The sequence below is a fragment of the Festucalex cinctus genome, chromosome 8 (assembly GCF_051991245.1).
Source record: "Festucalex cinctus isolate MCC-2025b chromosome 8, RoL_Fcin_1.0, whole genome shotgun sequence".
NCBI classification, from domain to species: Eukaryota; Metazoa; Chordata; class Actinopteri; order Syngnathiformes; family Syngnathidae; genus Festucalex; species Festucalex cinctus.
In genome coordinates this window covers 8887707-8901521 of record NC_135418.1, presented here as the reverse complement: position 1 = coordinate 8901521, position 13815 = coordinate 8887707, and the positions used below count along the sequence as shown (strand labels likewise).

The 13815-nt window shown below is 37.8% G+C and overlaps 1 protein-coding gene across 17 annotated transcripts in view; it reads right to left on the bottom strand.

Moving 5' to 3' along the window:
- Positions 1–7966: 7966 nt before the first annotated feature.
- Positions 7967–13815, bottom strand: part of nfasca (neurofascin homolog (chicken) a) — a 103903-nt gene continuing 98054 nt past the window's right edge. For all 17 annotated transcript variants that reach the window (XM_077530707.1, XM_077530709.1, XM_077530706.1 and 14 more), the window contains one exon: positions 7967–12478. In XM_077530707.1, coding sequence (XP_077386833.1) covers positions 12250–12478 — 229 coding nt within the window. In that variant the 3' untranslated portion in view covers positions 7967–12249. The remainder of the gene's footprint in view (positions 12479–13815) is intronic.

Below are 13815 nucleotides of genomic sequence, written 5' to 3'. Positions count from 1 at the left end.
CCTCCACCACATCCGTCCTGTGTCCGCTAGACAGACTGTACGCATAACTATTCCCTTTTGGGACCCAGTGTTTGAGTAAAGTGTCTCTTCAGTGAAGCGCATCTAATCATGTGACACTGGGGAACTCCACACAAGGGTGGAGAAGATGCTAAGAGGCTTAGCTTAGCGTCAAATGTTAAAACCTACAAGGAACAGCTCACTCATAAATGAGATGCTTGAAAATGATGTGGTATGGTAACAAAAGTATATATTAAAAATATAAAAATGTAATTAAATATTTGAACATAATTCCTCATGTTGAACCTATTTCACACCAATGACCAATTAGGATACCGAAGACAACCTCTGTTAATACAGGGACAATGTATTGTGCCCAGCTTATGTATCCGTTTTCCAATTACAATTACTAGGGATGAGTAAGTATCGATACCAGGTATCAGTATCGAGCCGATATCCCTTTTGTGTCCATTTTACTATTAGGAACTATAAATTTGAAATTAAGAAAAAGAAAAAGAAAAATGCTCTATTGGAATATATAGGCCTTTAAAAAAAATTATGTGTAGATCCATTTTTGAGGGACATTTTATTTATCAAGACTACTAGTGGAATCGGTACTTGGCATCTGCTTCAGTGGCTACTCAAAAGTAGGGATGTCACGATACGGGCAATATTGTGATATCATGATATTAAAACTGCCACAATATCGTTGTCGTCATATTCACAATATTTAAAAGTAAAAAAAGTCAGATTGATTTCCATTTGTGCAGTTCTAGCACCCTCTAGTGGCTAGTTTATTAGTGCAATTTAATTTTCATTAGGGATGTTTTGGCCTTCTATGTTTAAAATCTATGTTAATTGTCAGATAAAGGGGAACCTAATTTGCTTGTGAAGCGATCAATGTGTGCTTTCATTAGCAAGTAAGTGCCTCAATATTGTTATTAGAGATTTTAGGTGGTTTATATGCATTGCTGTTATGTACAAAAGCACAATATTGTGCTTTTTTTTTAGTATGAGCTCTCTTTTTTACAATATTGTGATCTTTTTTAAATATCGCCAATGCCCCACAATATCATGATAATTATCGTATCATGACCTTCATATCGTTTTCATATCGTATCGTGATGTTTGGATATCGTTACATCCTTACTCAAGAGTTGAATACAGGTCTGAAAAAAGTGGTATTGAACAATTACATACGTGGACACAAACCCTTTAACCTTTAAAGCACCAAGGATAATTCTTCATACATTTGGAAAAAAAAAATCTTCAGTATTTCATCCAGCTTTATTTGGAACAAAATAGGCTTTCGGATAAGCACTGTATCTTGATTTTAAACATTTTAAAATTTGATATCTGCAAGTAAAATGTTGTACAAAGAACCAAACTAATTTGCAACAATTGTGACGGAGTCAACAGTGTCAGGTTACATTTCCAGGCCATTAATTATCCGTTTACAAATAGAGGCCAAAAAAAAAGAAAAAAAAAAGAATGGATTGTAATTTAAGGACTGCAAAATCTCATGTGGGGCATGTAAAAAAAAAGAAAAAAGCCTAAATTATTCAGTGATTTATATTATATGGAGTCATTGCTGCTGCTGCAAAAAAAAAAAAAAAAAAAAGTCAATGAGACAACATCCTTGTGAAGAAACCGAGCTAATTTATTGCCATCTCAATATGAGGATATGCTAGTTTGCCTGACCCCACCCGAACACCCTTTTGCTTCCCTTGGGGGTTCTTCCCTGACTCTTAAATGAGCTCGGCATATGCACATTAGCCAGATGCCAGCAGAGAGCCATTAGCTCATGTCAATGTGACATGAGCTAATGGCCCAAACACACGCACGCGCACGCACACACTCCTCCCCCAGGCACTTCATTTATCCAGACGACTGCCCCATTGTAAACCTTCCTCCTCCTTTCCGTTGCCTTCTTCAGTCTGGAACTTGTGTCATATACATTTGCTGAACCGACAATCCTTGTTAATGTAATTGCATTTATGTAAACAGTGGGGAAATAACTTTTTCGAAATGATCAAGGATGCTTTGAAAAGATGAATCGTTACAATAAGTGTAGCACAATATTGATATTATGCACCCCCCTTTCAGGCAGGAGATTTAAATGTTTCAATAAAATGTTTCCAATTACATAATGTTCAATAATCATTTGCAAAGTATATAAAAAGCAGATTATAGAACGACTCACCATTTTTAAGCTATTCAACATGTAACCTTGATGGAGTGAATCTGAGAAGTTTAATGTGTGTGCCTGTGAGGTGAGCCTTTTCAATTTTACGGTAAACACAGCAGCCAGATAACATGCACGCTATCACATTTTACAAATGTTATTTTAGATGTCTTTTTTAAAAAAAAAACATGTGACTTCCACCCTCTGGCTTAAAGCGTAACTGCAATCTCTGTGTCACGCTTTTGTGCGTGGTGCGCACGCAAGTACATGCGCTCGTACTTTATTTTCATTTTAAAACTTCATGTTTTCAGTTTTATTGGAGTCTGAGCTGAAGTGCTACAATTTCTTTTTCAGTTTCCATCCCAATCTTGTCGTACACTTACACTAAATGTTGACGGGGCCAAGCATGACGTCACGCTCCACCACACCACCTCTCCCCTCCCCCAAGAGATTGCTCGTCCCGAACACATGCTCCACACTGAAGGGAGGATACAAGCTAATACGCACTGCCCACTTTTTGAGGTGGTCTCGGTCCGCTTCCAAACGCACTTGGTGTGGTTCGCTTCGTAGTCGGAAAACAAACCACGGCTGATCTGCTCCAACTGTAGGACATTTTGCCACTGTGGCCAAGCATCCCGGGGGAAATATTGCCCACTAGTGGATATTGTGCTAAATTCATTCATAATCCTCCGTATTCTGTTTAGCCGCGCTACTGTCAGCATGTTGTGGGTCGGGGCATGTTGTCATGACTCGAGTCATGCAGTAATGTTTGTGTCTTGTCTCATGTCTGGGGTCACGCCTGAGTTAAGTTTGAATAGAGTTCATGACCGTGCGCCAACGTTCACGACCCGTTACGTGTCTGTTTTGGTAGTGATGTAACAGCATCCAGTTTCAACTACTTTTAGGCTATATGATGTCTGTACTATACGATGTCAAGGATCTTTTATGCTACATGTTTTAATTCAAACTCAAAACAAACAAAGTACAACACAAAATACAAACCAAAAGCTGGGAAATAAACTTACAAGTAGAAAACTTAGAGGCACAGGAAACAGGGTGTTACGACGACAAAGTGAACAAATGCAGGGAACTAAATACACATACGGACCAAACAAGCAGACTAAAGGATTTTTTTTTTTTTTTGGTCTGAATACACCCTAAAAAAAAAAAGAAGAAAAAAGTCAGAGCTATTTAGAATTACAGCTTTAAACTGCGCAATACACCTTTAAAGGATGACACACTATGGCAAACCCGAATGGAACAAGCCAAAATAAAAAGGAAAAGAAGAATTTTATTTTCATTTTTCATATTTAACTTTTTCATGGTGACTCAGACTGAGCTGTGCATTAGGTTGGCCCAATTGACCGGCCAACACTGCTGGACATATGAACAGAGATACAGTAATTCTCTCGCTTCAGTCTGTAACCGAAGATCTTAAGAAACATGAATAATTTAGTCTTTAGAGATGGTGTCTTTCAAACACTTGAAGCCCCTCGGGCCGCACACACAAATAGTACCAACCTAAATGAGAAATGAACACTGATGACGTGCTTTTCTGCAAGACATTGCATTTTTCTTCATGCATTAATGAACATAATAAATGACAGACTGATGACGAAAGGCGGCCACAAAGATTTATAACTGGGAAGGACTCATGTCCTGTTAATCGGGTTTCCTCACACCACACAGGGAGGGGAACACATGTAATGGACTTTTTAAAAGATTGGATCACATTGGCTACTCCAGTTAATTGACTTGTAATGAAGACACAGATGAATGATATAGTCTACAACAAGATGAATAGATCTTTCTGACAGGTTAAAAGAATAATAACTGATTAAAAAATACAATATATGACTTACTCAACACAACTCCACTTTAGTGGGAGGAACCATTTTTAGATGCGTGTGTATTGCTGCTTTCCACATATTCAGCATAGTAGTGATATTGCTTGACTCCTGCCGAAGAAGTTTGCCTTTTGGTGGAGCCTTTTGGATATTCGAGTTCAATGACTTTTTGCTCATCTCAGTAAGAACATGCTGCATTAATGCTAAGCATCAATCGCACGTTTGAATTGTAATTAGTGTAAACTGGATTGAGCTAGTTGGGTTCACATTTGAAGGTCGGGGAGTGTTCATTAGATGGGAAGATGTTGCGTATGGTCATTAAAAGTCACTGACCGTGCTGCGTCGACTTTAATGTGTAAATAAATCATATCAGTAGACCTTTTCTCAGCTGAAACCAAGGGTAGCTATCACCCACCCCCCCTCAAAAAAAATCAATTGAAAACATAGTGCTCAATTACATTCTATATTGCATGTTTAGTGCACTGCTTTTACAGTGCCTTGAAAATATATGCATACCCGTTGAGTGTTTGTCATAATGCCCTCTCGAACATGAATTTCACATGAGCACAGTGAATGGCAAGTTAGAACCGCGATGGTTTGAGGGTGACGTCATCCCCAAAGCCTTTGTCAATGTCTTGGCAGAAGAGGAAACAGATGAGGATGATGAAATACGTACAAATATGGACGATTATCAGGAAGAGGATGATTCAAATCCCGTTATATTATCATAGTTTCATTTTATGGTTAAGATGTTTCATATTTTTCCATTTGGCTGCACAGAATGTTAATCTATTGTTAAGAAATGTTCACACGTCATTTTTGTTCCTTTTGTTTTTTTTTTTACCCTATTCCTTTTTATTCATTCAGGATGTTGTTCTTTTTTTAAATTTCCTGTTTGGTTCCTGAATTTTGTGTGATCAGCGCCCTTGATACATACCCTGGTCCACCTGGGGGCACAACATAATTCACTTTTCATGTAATTCACTTCAGATAGGATAGTACTACATGTTTCAAATATTGTTCAAGATTTTATTTAGATGCAGAAAAAAATAGCTTAATCCCATTTGGAATGGTAATTCTGGAATTTTCAGTGTTTTTTCCGATTTAGGGTACAGTGGAGTACTGAGGTCAAAGCTCCTCTAATACTCCAGATAGCTCATCTTGGACTTAAATTGAAGGTTATAAATGTGGGAAGTTTTTAATAGTTTTTGAGGCAGTGAGATGTACACAAAATGTTTGAAATGGATCATTTTTGATGGTGATTTGTCTTTAGTGTAAGCTGAGGGTGATATTTGAGAATTGAAATACAGGAAGCCCATGATTATTTTCCTGCTTTCTGACCATTTATGCAGTTGCTGTACCTTGACATTTGCAATTACACAATTTTGCCAGAAGCTTTTCTCAAAAGGGGTGTTTTTTTGGCCCCTGTGGGGGTGGTCCCTATCAACTTGTGATGGCCCAAGGTATGAGATAACAGGGAATTATCATTTTTAAAAAAACAAAAAAACAAAAACGTCCTGAAAGTGGACCTGGCTACCGACCTATAAGGGGTTAACAACAAATCCCCAGCCCACTGCACCCCACCCAAAAAAATAAAATAAAATAAAATATGTTTTCAATTATTTCACCCTTTTTAAAGTACATAACTCCACATGTGTTCATTCATGGTTTTGATGCCTTCAGTGAGAATCTGCAATGTAATTAGTCATGAAAATAAAGATGCATTGCAAGTGTCCAAACAGTTGGCCTGTATACATATTGTTTTCCCCAATTTTAAAAATTTTAGGCTGTCAGCATTCAATTTCATTCCAAAAACCTTAAAAAAAAAAAAAAAAAAAAAAGACAAAAATGGACACGTGTTTTTCCACAGAGCAGCAACAAATATATTACTCATGTAACCATCCTTAACATTTTCAATGACTTATCTGATGTGTTTCTTGGTCTTCGTGGTGCTGTTCATCAGAGTTCTCTAAAAAAAAAATAAATGTTGAGGCCTTCACAGATCACAGTGAATTACACAAACGTGGACTCTCTCTGCCAATTAGGTGACCTGTGAAGGGGATTTATTGCACTCGTATCAGAAAACGGGGCTGAATACAAATGTACATCAGATGTCTCGGATTTATATTCACTCAAAATTTTGAAAACCATGTATCATTTTCATTTGCTACTCTGTGTTGGTCTATCACATAATACCTCAACAAAACCGATACTGCATCTCTTACTGCATCTCTAATTTACAGTATAATACTCTAAATTTATATCCAATTAATGAATGAATTGATTACAGCTTTTTACTTGATCAGTCCTGCCAGTAAAATTACTGAAAAATGATCTGTGTGTTTATACAATTAAGTTTTGAATATAGCTGCCAGCTCATGCTGTGAGCATAAAGCTGCTATTGCACGTCTGCTCTTGTCATGACTCGGGTCCGCCCTCCGCTCCAGTCGGCGCTCGGAGACGTCTGGACCAGCAGCCATCTCTCCATCGTTGCAGTCCCGGCGGTGCTCGGAGGCGCCCGGCCGCGGCCGCGGTACTGTGTCATAGACGAATTATGCTAGGCTTCTAAGGACCTGTACGAATTATGTTTTTCTTACTGGGTCATGTTTGCAACAAAGTTTTGGCGTTGAATAAATACATAATTAGACATTTTCCTTTTTATGGGCATTTGTTGGCTTTTTCAGTCACATATCGTGATGTATTGCAATTTTTTTTTGACAATATATAACAAATCGTAGATATCGGGTGTCGTGATATTATTGATATCGTGAGCCAAATATCGTCACAGTATCGAATCGTGGTTTACCCGCATCGTCCCACCTCGAATGCTTACCATTGTGACTAGGGTCACATATGGGTTATTTTCGTGCCTGAATTATTGTGAGGGTTATGTTTAAACTTAGGGGTGGTACTGTCATGACTCAGGTCATGCAGGAGTAATGTTTGGGTCTTGTCTCATGTCTGGGGTCACGCCTGGGTTAAGTTTGAGTCGAGTTCATGACCGTGCGCCAGAGTTAACGACCCGTTATGTGCCTGTTTTGGTATTGATGTAACAGCATCCAGTTTCAACTAGTTTTAGGCTATATGATGTCTGGACTATATGATGTCAATGATCTTTTATGCTATATGATGTTTGTTGACGACGGAACAATCCGTAATTACAGAGTCAACAGCCAATCAGAGAATTCCATGTCATAACTGGTACTCACATGTCTAGCCACAACCAATGAGATTGATGGATCTGAGAATTGTGTGTGTTTTGCCGGATTATTGATCACTGTCCTCTGTGCTACTTTGCAGTCCAAGCGGGCTTGGCGTCTCGTGATTTTCGATGCATTCTCGTTGTTTTTCGTTTAGTCAAGTTTTGTGAATAAATAAATAGTTAAAACCTTACTTGTGTCTGTGTCTTTGGGATCCAACCTCCCAGCACACAACTGTTGTATCTTTAGTTCAGGATAGAAGTTAATGAAGTTAGTATATATTAAGATGTAGTTAAAAAGAGAATCAAAAACATTGACTCTTTTCTGTTAAATGTAAGTGCACTGAAATTACCCGCCACTAGGTGGTAGCGGTTTATAACTGGACATTACTGTGCATTTTGGAGACGGACACGAAGGAGAAAAGAGAGACTTTAATGACATAGTTGTATTTTTGTGTGCAAGTTCTAGTAAAAACCCGAAGAATGACAACTTGAGTCTCCCGTCCATTTTGTATCACAGAAACTTACAATTAGCCACCAGAACAACAGCTCTGTTGAAATTGTATCAGGGGTTAGTACCATGCTGACCATTTTGAGGTTCTGTATGTAATTACTGCCTATGCATTATTGAATTGAGTACATTGGCTATTTCATACTGTGTACGCTTTTAAAAATAAGTTGGATCAATTCTTTCCTTACTTAAGGTCATTGAAAGAAAGAAGACCCGCAGTCAGGAGGTAGAGAAAAGAATATAGCTTTACTACAAAGAGGGCTTCACTAGCAGAAGTTGCAACATCGCATCATACACGCGTACATGGTGAATACGTTTGACTTTTTTTTTTTATTGAGTAGATGTTTCTTACAAAAGCTGTTAGTTGCGTGTAGGAACAAGAATTGATAAACAATAAAAAAAAAGATGCCCATATGATAATTAATTGTATAGATGCCAAAGAGCAAAATAAACAATTAAGTTGCAAATGTTCTATTCTCCGCAGCATTTAGAAATGAAGTAAAGCACAGTGTACAACGGCATGTTGACATTTTTTTCCCCCTTTCTTGAAGGGTTAGGTGGAGACAGTAAAATGAGACACTGGAATATTGTTTCCACTGAAAAATGAGTACAACAAAGGGACAAGGAACAGAAAAGATGCATGATTCTCTCTTGTTTGCCATACTTCCAGGTAACAACATCTCTTTTCTATGAGCTATTGAAAGCATTGTTTTTAAGTAAGATGCAAAAGTACAGTGAAGTGCACTTTGGACTGGACCGTATTACAAAGAGGCATCCCTGGAGTTTAAATCTCAGGAGCGATTGGTTGCCTGTAGCTTGAATCAATGTTTTGTTCCATGTTTAGGATTGGGATCCAGGAAACAAATACTTCATTCTAAATTGGACCAATTTAGAATTTACTGCACTCTGCCCCACCCCCCTTTCTGGACACATCTTTACACTCACCTTAAAAATGCTTTAAGACCTTTTTTTTTTTTTTTTTTTTTTTTTTTACATAAGTAATACTTCAATTGACATACAGCGCCTTAGACAGTACAGTCACAAGAATTTCCACGAGCCTCACAAGATTCTTAAAGGTTCAGATTCTGGAATTTAGGTTCTGCAGTTGGAAAAGGGCTACAGTAGCCCTGAAAAGAAAGTTTTTCCAAAATGCATATTTTCCAGGCCTATACAATGAATATGTGATACAAATGCAGTACAGCGCAGCAGCGATTCTAGTACTGTTTGTATTATTTACACTTATAAAGAACTGAACTACAATTATAATTTTTCACAATATTAACTTAAAACCATCAATAAATTAACGGGTGTATTTGCAACAGTATATTACAATGTCAATGCAACAGTTAACATTAAGTGGGGTGTGACTTTTGCTCCAGAGTGCAAATGTTAGTCAAAGCTACATAACAAGGGCGCCTGGCAGACTAAATGCCTGTCGCATTTTCTTTGCAGGTACCAATTAGTGACTCGTACTTTGTCGGATATAGCATTTGGGAAAAACATTTAAATATTTACAAGAGAGTATTTTTTTTTCCGGATGACAAATGTACATAATATATGCCAAATAAATAATAAACAGCAATGTTTTTCCATAAATCTGAATAACAAGAGCAACAGTAATACAACATGGGCACAGGAAGAGCAGCACGCTGTCTAAATAAACATGACCTTTTTTCATGTATGACAACACAAGACAGCTGCCACAAAAATATATTGGACATGTTACACTTACACGATGATATTATTGTGTGTCATAATGAATAATAACTGATTTTAGAAACATTCAGCTATCACATGAAACAACAAATTGGTCATAAATATTTGTCTAACAATTAAATACATGATTACTTAATAATTATTAGTATTACTGAATTAACTCTTTGACCGCCAAAAACGTTTAATGACGTATTCTAAAATCCTAATGAATGCTGCCAAAAACGTTAATTTACGTTTATTACGTTTTTGTTTCTCTCTCAATGGGCAACGTCTTATGCTGTCTTGTCACTATACAGAAAATATTAGTGTCAAAGTCACTGTTGTGCAAAAAAAATGTATCTTTTCACAAAAAGCTTGTTTTTCTCTTAATATTTTTGCATTTTCGCTTATGTCACTCAAATGGCCTAATTTCAAATGGTGATTACTAAAGAATGGAATAAGGTAGAAACATACTTTTTTTTCTCATGAAAGAATGAAATCCAACCTTTCATATGGTATTCACCATATGCATGTCGTCAAACCGCACAATATTCTGTTTGCTTTGAAAGATGGGTGAAAATGCTCCAAATTGGCTGGCACCGTTGGGTTTTTTTGGATAACGTTTGGCAGTCAAAGAGTTAATAGTATCCACATAAAGCAATAAATAGAAATATAAAATAAATCTGTAAAATAAAATGTCAACTCCAGTTGTTAACTGAAGTAAAATTGAAATCTATTGGATTTAGCATTACTCTCTTTTGCAAAATGGAATTGTGCCAAAGAAAGTCGGAAAAAATGCCATGACGAAGCAGCAGTGGGAATAACAAGCATACATACAGTGCATACACCTGTTTCTCAATTACTTTACTCTTACTTTCCTCCTAAAATGAGCACCGTAACATTTCGAATTTCCAAGTTATGTGTTAAATGAATGTTTTTTTTGTTTGTTTTTTGCATGCTATATGTTTTTACAATTTCTATGCATATCTAAAGCTTTCTTCAACTGTTTACAAATTGTTTGCGTTTATAAAAAAGAAAAAAAAATTAACAAGGGAGTAGCTCATACTTCTGTAAACTAAACTTGGAGATGATTTTCTAGATTGATATTTGATGCAAAAGTGTCAAAGAATTGTTTTTAAAAAAAAAAACAACTTTGCACATAGAGAAACGATGTGACGCTACTGCCATTCCTCTTCCATCGAGTCTTGCTATTATGACGATTATTGTACACTCACAATGCTTCACAGCGTTTGGAAATTGCTTGCAAAAACAAAACAAAAACCAACTCCTACTTGCCTTGAAACGTGCGTGATATTACTACTACTTTAGTGTGCTGTCTGCCGAAAATCAGCACTTAAACTATTCAACAGGCTAAGGACCAGCAATAAACAACAGAATGCCTTATTCATGTTGAGCAAAGATACTACTAGGCAAATATTGCAGTGTACAGTACCATGAATTTGAATGTTGTCAAAGCTTAAGAAGGACATTTTCTTATCAGAGGTAAAGTTGTAGCAAACTAACGAACTGAAGTGGAATTTGTTGCTTGAAACGAAACACAAAGATTAAAGGAAAAATTCTGAACAGAAATTCATCTCAGATTCTCACGCTGCATTCATGCCTTACATTGAAACTGCATGTGTACAGGACTTAATCATTATTGATCTTAACAATCCAAACGAATGGGGAACTTTTCTGCTGTCACCAGTAAGAAAATATTTTTTACGAAAGTAGGCTATAGTATATATCTATTTACTTCATGATCACGTGTGATTATGAGATTATGTTAAATAGATGTTGTAGTGCTTGTATAAAACGCGCTAAATAAAATGTGAGTAAAAAATTGGGAAAAAGTTAATCGTGATGTATTCCTTACAATACTTCAGTAAAAAATGTGACATCATGCTAACGAAAGGATGAAATCTGTCTACTGCTGTTCCTCAAGCAAAAGTAACTTTTTGGATGCCTTCCAAATTTTTTTTCATTAAACTGCTACCATGCTCCAAAAGAAGTTGTTTTTGTACATTAGCAACATACACTGTCAAAGCTGCTAATAGCAGATATGGCTTTTTTGGTGGTTACCATATTGGACATCTGCACTACAACATTGGATTTGAGGTAAGAAAAGCATTTCTACCACAGTGGAAAAGGCAAAGTGATTATAAGCATGTGATATACCCTGCAAGTGGTATTAAAAAAAGATGTGTATTAGCAGTATGGAATGGTGTAGTGCATAGATGTACGGGGCACTAAATCATGTGCCAGGACTGTGTACAGCATTCATTAAGATTCAATGAGACATCTACCAGCTGAGGAAAAATTAAAATCTTTCTGTGTGTATATATCAATATGATAAACATATCTGCTAGCATCCTGGTGAATTTGATGGTTATCGTAGGCTGATATGTTGTTGAAGCTCGTTCTACTAGAAGAGAACCAAGAGAGAAAGACGGAAAATCTTGATCAAATGAAGGAAAAGGGATACAGAGCGCTTTTCGATGCCTTAAAACGCTGAAAGCTACCCCGAAGGCACACTGAAGTCTGTGTGGATAAAGGGCAGGCTGAGCACAAAGCAAAATGAGCACTTTGACCAAATTTCTTCTCCATGGGAACAATTTCCAAGTTCTGGAAATTGAAAAGAAAGGCATGACCTCTAATTCCTCTCCAGTATGATGTCATTTTACCTGCGGAGGAGAACTTACACAGTCATCAGTTCTTTTCATATATTCATGTTGAGTGTTCATCTCTGTGCGTGTGTCAACAACGCTCCGAAGCAGGCCGTGCAAGTGAGTCTCCAAAGTTGTGCTATGCAGCACTATGCCAGCGAGTAGATGGCATTGACTGGTGAGGTGGCCTCCGAGCTTTCGTTGCCTTCCGTCTCGTCCTTGTCCTTCTTCACCGTGTACTGGCCGATGAAAGAGCCGTCCTCGTTAAACTGCCCGTCGCCGCCTTCACCGTAGTCCACCAGGCTGTCGTCGCTCTCCTTCACGTTGCCCTCCAGCGATGTTTGGCTACCTTGAAGAGGCTTGTTGTCCTCATCGCTGCTGCAAGTCAAAGGAAAGCAGGTTGTTGTTCCGTGATTTCAGGAAGAGTATAAAGTCTGAACAATGGGGGCAGGCCATGGGAATATATTATGCAGTTCTTAATTATGATCACTACGTCAATTTTCACATTCACGCTTGTGCCAATATAACCTCCTTTCTAGTTCTATTCACTGACTATGGTTCTGTCATATACACTCACAAAACAAAACAAAACAAAAAACTGTCATGGCCTGGGTCGCATGCGGCAGAGTTCATGACCTGTTATGTGTCTAGGTACTGATGTAACAGGCGTCTGTTTACGAGACGTGATGTTCGTGATGTCAGGACCTGTGTGATGTCGTTCTTTGGTCCTTTACGAGTCACTGTCTGTGGGTGCAGTCTGAGCATTGTGTGTGGTTTGCCGGATTATTGTCCAACTGTCCGGTGTACAGTTTCTGCCTCTCGATGTGAATAAATGGAGAAAATCTTATTTGTGTCTGCATTTGGGATCCAAACCTCTCAGCACACAACAAAAACAATAAGGGCCTATTTTCGTGCCCAGCGCAAGTCTAGCGCAAAGCTCAGTCTTAACTGTTCACATGGGTGGAGTTTTCTTTCTTTTGATAGTTTTTTTGACTAGCTTAGCTAGAAGCCGTTTTGCGTTGTTGGGATGGAACCCGGAACTCCGCCCAATCGAAGCGGCATTTTCATTAAAATTAGGGCGGTGAAAAGCGTACATACAACTTGACATTGTGGAAGCAGAAATTGACTCGCTGAGTTCCGAGACATGAGATTTGCGCGCCCAAAGTGCAATTACAATGGTACCTCTACTTACGAACGCCCCTTCATACGAAATTTTCAAGTTATGAAACTCCTCAACAGGAAAATATTGCCTCTTGTTCCGAAATAAATTACAAGATACGAAAGGTAAAAATATAGTACCGAACGCAACATACTTTAATATATGGACAAAAAAAAAAACAACAACTTTCTGCTATGGCTATGAGCGTAGCTAATCGCTAGATAATAGATCGGTGTCTATGGTGTCTATGCAGCGTCCTCGTCAGTCATCCCTCGGGCCATGAGGTGTTCCGATTTCGTAAATGTATTAACTGACTGCCGACGAATTTGTGCAAAAATTCAAACAATTGGTGATTGATGAAGGCACTGTAAGTTTTTATTTGCGAAGAGACGGGCCTTTTTTTGGAAAAAGATGCCTCGCCGTACCTGAAGTTTCCCTCAAGTTTCGGAATTTGTTGAAAAGAATCACCCAGAAAAAGTGTTCACCAGTCGGGCGATCGCTCACTATGATGACGTTTGCCTTGGACGTTTTCGAAGGATTGTTTAAAAAAAAAAAA